Source organism: Cystoisospora suis (assembly GCF_002600585.1).
Source record: "Cystoisospora suis strain Wien I chromosome Unknown contig_4482, whole genome shotgun sequence".
NCBI lineage: Eukaryota > Apicomplexa > Conoidasida > Eucoccidiorida > Sarcocystidae > Cystoisospora > Cystoisospora suis.
This window is the reverse complement of record NW_027157274.1, coordinates 1,830-8,943: the sequence shown is the minus strand read 5'-3', so window position 1 is coordinate 8,943 and position 7,114 is coordinate 1,830. Positions and strand designations below refer to the sequence as shown.

The window sequence follows — 7,114 nt, the reverse complement described above, 5'->3', positions numbered from 1 at the left end:
GCCGCACTCCCCGTCGGTCAGCCGGCATCGCGGGGCACGACAGGGGGCCGCACGGCTTTAGAGCAGCCGGCGCTGGCGGATCATTATAACAACTCTGATTTAGTATGACTTGCCGCGGAGAACCAACGCCCCTTATGGCGTAAGAGAAATTTTTCCTGCCAGCTTGAGAGGAAGGCACCAAAGACTCGCCGAAAGCTTTTTCTCTCCGTGCGCCTTCCCAAATAAAGTGGGGATGGTGGTAATTATGGAGGCGGCCCAAGCCTCCCCTTTCGTGTGGTGTGTCTACTTACGGTACGGGTGGCTTAGTATGGGAAAGTTCACCTCGCTTTGCTCGACATTGACACGCTAGCGCAGTTGACCAGTTACTCCTCAGGGGTCCAGTACTGGCTCCCCCCCTCCCTGGTGCTCCGGGGGACGGGGATACTTGCCCAGTCACACGTTGTTTTCCCCCTCGTATCCTTCTCAGATCCAAGCAGGCTACACAATGTTCCGAAAGTCAGCAAGCCACAAAGTTATTCTTTCTAAGCCGCCCTGCTGGGAACCCAGGCGTTGCAGGCCGACGGGTCTAACATGCAAAAGAAAAAACTTCGTGCTAGAACTCTTGAGGGCGACATTGCCGAGCGGGGTTTTCTCATGTGACAAGTGAGAACCGGAGAAGAATCATCAGTTCTCCTGAAACGCTGCAGGTTTGCCTGGAGGGCGAAGACAAGGAGTCTAGTGGATCGGTTCTGAAAGTGCCTGCTGTATGTGGCGTCATGCTTTGGGACTACACTCACAAACGCTGGTTTTAGTGTCCACATACACCGTTACAATGCACGGCCGGAGAATGCAGTCTCCCGAATAGAACCGTAGGGCAAGAGGTGTATATACAGACGGACGTTGGAGAGTCTTACGAGTGCCATGGAATCTTCCAAGAACTGAAGGTGATTTCTGTGCGAACCGACTCGCGAGCGGAGGATAGTAGTGCGGCTGGGTTTAGTGGTGTTCGTCCTCGGCTGTTCTACCTTCTTAGAACGGGAGTGCTCGGGATAAGAAGGATCTTCTTCGCAAGCCGGCAACATGAGGTGTAGTCTACATTCATTGGCAACTGTGATCTCCGCGCTGCGAGTCAAGAAGGTGATGGCTGCCCCCAAGTTCAGATGCGCTGAACATTCCAGACACGACCTGGTAACGAGTGCTCAGGGTTTCTTTCTGTTGTTGTGACCACACAGCCACCTTGCTCTGGTTCTTCTCTCTCGCGTGCTGTTACTCCTGTCTTTCTTCATCTCTTCTCTCGCTTCATGAGTGTCTCCTAACGTGAGCACTGGCGGCGGACCACACGGTCGGAAGGGGAACGTCCGATGCCGTCTCTGAGTTCTGCATTTGCCGAACCCCGGATCCATCGTCGCGGCCCGAACGTCCGCGGCTCTGTTCGCTGAGTCGGTATGGCATAATACATAGTTGCGCATCTCTCAAAAGAGAAAACCGCAGGTTGACGAAGATAGTGGGCGGAAGGAGGAGGGACGGATAATACATACGCATGTATACATGTAGATTATTCAAAGAGAAAGACTCATGGTAAATGAGTAGGTATCGGAGCACATACGTCGACGTCGACACGGAAAAGGGCCCGTGCCCGGAGTAACAATACTCGTGTAGGTGCAGGTTTTCGTTACGATCGTCATCTGTGCATCTGTTCTCTGATAAAGGATGTATATGAGCTGTAGTGGAGAGATGTTGATGATCTGTTCCTGACTGTAAAAAATCGGGTATAAAAAGGAAAGGCTGTAAGCACTCGCGGCGAGAGAAAGCTCGTCAGCACACGCCTGAGTGAAGCGGCGGAAGGAATCAACAACAAGCCTATGCTCCGCGCCCGAGATGATTGCAAGAGATCGTCACAGAAGAGATACGCACACACATACGTATGCATCACTTAGACACAGGGGTGGGCGTCGAGAGAAAAACTCAGAGGTGCGCCTCCGTCTCTGTTCATCCAAAAGTAGAGAGAGGAATTTGAACACAAGATCCGAAAGGAGAGCGAGGAGGAGAATGAGAGGCAGGACGCGCAGCCGTCCCTGCGTGAGATTATTCCATTTCAAACACCAGCACGACGACGCCTCCGCTTCTGGATTTCTTATTATCAATCTCAGGCAGAATTCGGGGAGGCAGGTGGGCGCCTGAAGTAAGATCGCTTCGGCCAGATAAATAGCTGACACAGATGGCCAAAAGTAATTTCCTTGTGAGGGACATCAAACGGAGACAATAGAAGAGGGAGGGGGTCGCTGGACACTGATAGGAACGATCGGCCAAGATCAGAAAGAAAGCCAGAGAACCGGAGAGAGGATCAAAGAAAATCGGATAGAGGATCAGGGAGAACTAGAAGGGATCAGAGAAAATCATAGAGAGGATCAGACCGAAGAAGAATCAGAGAGAATAAACGAGGGAGTCCCTCCTCCTCTCCCTCTTTGTTTTCTCTCTTCTTCCGTTTCTGCCTGAGCCGGCCTTCCCTATCATCCGGACGACAGCGTTAGCTCATTAACAGGAAGAGTTCTGCTTCTCCTTCTTTTCCCTACTTCCCAGCATACACCTCCTCTCTCCCTTCATGTTCTCTTGTCCATCCCCTTCATCTTTCTTCCTCTCACTCGACCAATACTACTAGCTTCTTCTTTTCCTTGGGCTTCGTCTTTGTCTTATCCATCATCCTTCATTCAGGTTTCTCTCGTTCTTTTTTCCGCCTTTTCGTCATCTTCTTTTCTCCGAGTAAGCACTAGTCTCACCGTACAGGGTTTTCTTTGGTTTGCCGCTTACTGGCTAACAACGAGAATAAGAATCACTCCCACACCTTTCTTTCATCCCTTCTTCTAGTTCGTACGCCATATGTTGAGCAAACTTTTCCCCCCCCCGACAAAGAGAAGAGGAGAGAGCGAGGGGGAATGTAGCCTCAGAACTCCACATTTCAATTCGAGTTTTATTTCTCTTCACCACCCCGCAGTTTTCGATCTTAAAGCAGTATATTGCCATATCTTCAAACCTATTCATAGAACCAGACTGTTGTTGTTTTCTTCATTTTCCAGCCTCGACGTTTCTTGCTCCTTCTATAAATGTTAGAAATAAGAATTCTCACGAGGGATGTTTCATTCTTTTCGAGGCACCAGTCCTTCCGCGCGAGAGGGCGAACGGGTGGCCCCGCAGAAATAACGCTGAAAGTACAATCTCCTTACTCGTTCAGTTGAGAGTTTCGCAGACACACCAACGCTTTTGCTTTCTTATTTTTATTTCCTTGAGTATAGCAGTGATAAGCTTTCGTCTCCTCTGCTTTCCCTACAGCATGGAAACGGCATTTCAAGCACGTAATACCAGCTGGTGATCACCGATAATCATCAAGATTTCTGCAGCGGCTCACGGGCCCCCCAGGTGAGTACCCGAACAGCTTCACACAAAGACGTCATCAGAAAGATCCATCGGACCCCGCCTAGGGGGCAACAAAACGGCAGCCACCCGCAGTCCTCTCTCCCAGTTCTACGTTGAAACCGTTCCATTACCCCGGGGGCGGGGGGTACTAGTAGTGATAGTAGTAGCGACAGCAGTAGAAATAGCAGTAGTACTAGTAGCAATGATAGTACTTGTAGTACGATAGTAGTAATGGAATTAGTAGGAATAGTAGTAGTAGTAGCAGTGATAGTCGTAACAGTAGTGGGCTGATAGTAGTTGTAGTGAGAGTAGCTGTAGTGTTAATAGCAGTAGTGATGGTACTGATAGTACTAGTGATAGTAGTAATAGTGATAGTGATAGGAGTAGTAATAGTAATAGTGTCAGGAGTAGGAATAGTAATAGTGATAGTAGTACTTATAGCAGTAGTAGTAATAGTGAGTATAGAAACAAGAACAAGAGCGCGCGATCCGCTCCGTTATTGGACGAAACTCGCCATACATCGTGGATCGCGCAAACGGAAAATTTTCTACGCCTAACAGACACACCGGAGGCAGACAAACCGGATACTGCACTGCTACATTTCCGTTCAGATTTCATTGATTGCTATAACTTTTCCTTACCAGACAGATCCCGTCCTTATGATTGGGAGGGACTGAAAGCAACTCTCGTGAAGTACGTTCATACAGCAAACTTGACCGACGCAAAAAGTTGAGTCAGTACGACAAAACGGAAGTGTGTTGGAATGCGTCTTGGAGTTCCAGCGGGTATCATCCGAGTGCCCACACCTCTCGGAAGAAGAAAAGGTGGAAGTATTCATCGCTAATCTGATTCCCCTGTCGTCGAGGTTAGTAGGCATGTTCCGTCCAAAGTCGTTAGACGAGGTGATCGAGAACGCAGTTTTAGCAGAGACCTTGAAAGAAAAGAGTGACGCCTCTCACTAGGGAAGGGAGTAGCGCCCCACCTTCTTCGTTGTGGAGGATTGAGCTTATACTCCTTTAGGTGACGTTGTCTCTGGTTACCCGTCAAGGTATGCTGCTGGTTCGAAGGTACTGGAAAATGGCAACGTTCGTAGAAATAGGACCGGCACGTTAGTAGGCACCGGCGAGGCGAGGCACCGGGAGTCACCCCGCAACTTAGCGGCACTGGGGCGCCAGCCAGCAAGCAAAAGTAGCGGGTCTCAGTGACATCATAGCTTGGAGATACTATTCAACTTTTGTAGGCCCCTTCTTCGTCCTCACTCAATTGAGTTAGGCTCGCTTCTCAGCATCAGAACTCCCGTACCACAGACCTTCATTCGCCCGTCGTGCTTGCTATCCTTAGTTTATAAGTTGCTCGGAAACTCGAAAAAACTCTCCGCACTGTTCCCGTCCTGTCATGGCTGCTCTGTTCGTTGCAGTACCACTGCCCTCCGTGCCGCGACGCCTGAATCCGGGAACGTTTCTTCCTGGACGTGTCACACGAGATGCGCCTCATCTCTTCTCGACACCGCAGGCGCTTCCAGTGAAGAAACGAAATCTGAAAGTCCGAACTTCTTGAGGCAAACAGTAGGTATGTCTGTACAGGTAGCTGGAGGGTTTTAAGTAGAAAACCCGGAGACACTGCGGCCTTACCATGTACTTCCACGGAGAGCTATGCAGATGTATTCATTCACTGAATGCCTATTCGTGTGTCCAGGTGTTTGTGTCAGTGAGGAACGAGAAAGGGCCATAGCACTCAATTACCGCAGTGGCAGTTCATAGCCATCAGGGGCGAAAATATGGGTGAGTCTACGTTTGTCCTGCTTGTTTGGAGGAGCAGATGGAAACGTCCATACAAGGACTGAGAGAGTAGGAGACGACGCGAAAACTCGTCGCTTCGTGGACAGAAGGGTTCGCGCACGCTGCTCCATCCCGTCCTTCACCGCAAGGGTATAGGACACGACAAGCTTGCAGGGCGCTTCCTCCTCTCCCGCTACATCTGTAAGTATTTCTTCGTTTCATGGTCGTACGAACTAAGGACTACCTGCGATCCGACAATTCGTGTACACGGGTGGGTGGATAGCTTGCACCTTACCGAGACACTAGCTGAATCAGTAAGCGCCCCATGGAGAAGCAGACATTTTGTTGTTCTCTGTAAGAAGCAAGCTGCTCCTCTTCCGTGTAGCGTTTTTCCCGTATACTCCACCGAGATCTTTTCCAGCGTGGTACGGTACACGGGCTTTGTCACCGTAGCATGGAGACAGGCGTCTCAAGAACCCTTGTCTTCCGCTCGCGAGACGGGGCCGCCATGTCTGACCCTAGGGCAGGAACTAGAACTCGTTGTACTCTTCTTGGTGCCCTCTCGGCCTTGCACCTCAGGATGAGCAAGCACAAGTCGCGCGCGCCCTTCGTCCCGCGTGCTTGGACGTGTTCTTTCCGAACTCGCTTGTCAACGTCTGGTGTTGGCATGTGGCACCGCCGGAATACACAGACCTGCTACTACCCGCGGTAGTTCTCATACACAGTGGCACAATGCAGCAGCTGTCCCCACCGGCGAAGCTCCATCATACACCAGTGTGGCTCAGCGACTGGGACCGGAATGTTAAACCGCTTGCGCATCAAGACACTCGGAAGAATACTGTACTGTGCGGAGCATTGACAGTTGTACGCAGAGGGAAAGCATCAAAACCCAGATCTTGAGCCTCCGACGAGCTCGGAGTCGCTGCAATATCGAGCGGAGCCCAACGCCGCCAGCTTAGCTCGCCAGCCGGTTTCTACCGAAGAACGCTGCCTAGGCAGCGAGTATTCTGTGATGGACAACGACACGGTCTAATACAAGCTCGCATCCCCGGTTAAGACCCAGCTCGCCTGGTCGGATTGGGAAACGGCTGCGACAGAAGCCAGACTCACGATGAGAGGGACCTTGTGTCCTGCAGCGCTGGGCACCGATCCCGAGGTCTTTGGAAAAATTTGTTTGGTCCTCCAAGTACACTGATACTTATTCAGTTGTGTCGTGTATGCCGGCGGAGTACTTGTACTCTGAAAACGAGCTGGAATATTACTCCCAAGCTAAGTGCCTCGGTGCTAGCCGCTGCACAGACCACAGAGATCAAGATTCAGCAAGCTTCCGGGACAAGAGACCGTTGGCGTCATAGCCAGGCACCGGGCCCGAACTAGTCCGGCATGCATCCTGGTGCAACCGAGGAACGCCAAGGTCACGAGGGCAAAGAGAATCGATAGTTGGGAGGAGACAGAAAATCGCAAAGAAAATCCATAGTTTGGAGGAGACAGAAAATCAGACGCAGCTCCGGTTTGCCTCTTTGCCATGCAGCTTCACTCCGTATACACGAGATCACGCGTGTCCACCGCCGCACCAGCTGTCACTCTCCAGCGCGTTCCCTTGATGTGGCGTTGCCCCCGTTCTGCAAGCCGGGAAAGTACGGCTGCTACCCACCTCTCCGTCAACTGAACTAAACAACAGACAGCCAGGATGACACACAGTTGAAGAATGACAGGCGGCACATCAGAACCCGGGGTAGCTTTGAAGAAGCTGGTCTATTTCACCTGCACGTGGTCCAGCTGCTGGTTCAGCAGGGAAGGAAGTAACGTCTCCACCAGCCAGCATAGACTCACCGCAATTTTCTGTCGGGTAAATTCCGGTGCTGGAGTAGAGTGGAAGATGATGGCTGCAGACCAGGGGTCACTTACGTGCGCTAACTTTGTTGAATCTTGAGCGCCGCCCTCAC

The 7,114-nt window shown here is 51.2% G+C and overlaps 3 protein-coding genes across 3 annotated transcripts; all 3 read left to right on the top strand.

Moving 5' to 3' along the window:
* Positions 1-251: 251 nt before the first annotated feature.
* On the top strand, positions 252-785 carry CSUI_008139 (uncharacterized protein). The gene has a single exon (XM_068068277.1). The coding sequence runs from the start codon at positions 485-487 to the stop codon at positions 644-646; it is 162 nt and encodes a 53-aa protein (XP_067919749.1). The 5' UTR covers positions 252-484; the 3' UTR covers positions 647-785.
* A 1,563-nt stretch (positions 786-2,348) lies between these two features.
* On the top strand, positions 2,349-4,202 carry CSUI_008138 (uncharacterized protein; the record flags this gene model as incomplete). Its single annotated transcript, XM_068068276.1, has 3 exons — positions 2,349-2,739; positions 3,307-3,393; positions 4,035-4,202. A coding segment is annotated over one exon (126 nt), but the record flags the coding sequence as incomplete, so codon positions are not given.
* A 1,139-nt stretch (positions 4,203-5,341) lies between these two features.
* On the top strand, positions 5,342-6,482 carry CSUI_008137 (uncharacterized protein). Its single transcript, XM_068068275.1, has 2 exons — positions 5,342-5,369; positions 5,748-6,482. The coding sequence occupies exon 2, from the start codon at positions 5,901-5,903 to the stop codon at positions 6,066-6,068; it is 168 nt and encodes a 55-aa protein (XP_067919747.1). The 5' UTR covers positions 5,342-5,369; positions 5,748-5,900; the 3' UTR covers positions 6,069-6,482.
* The last annotated feature ends 632 nt before the right edge of the window (positions 6,483-7,114 follow it).

Coding starts and splice junctions, on each gene's coding strand:
- CSUI_008139 (XM_068068277.1), top strand. CDS start 485: ATGTTCCGAAAGTCAGCAAGCCACAAAGTTATTCTTTCTAAGCCGCCC.
- CSUI_008137 (XM_068068275.1), top strand. CDS start 5,901: ATGCAGCAGCTGTCCCCACCGGCGAAGCTCCATCATACACCAGTGTGG.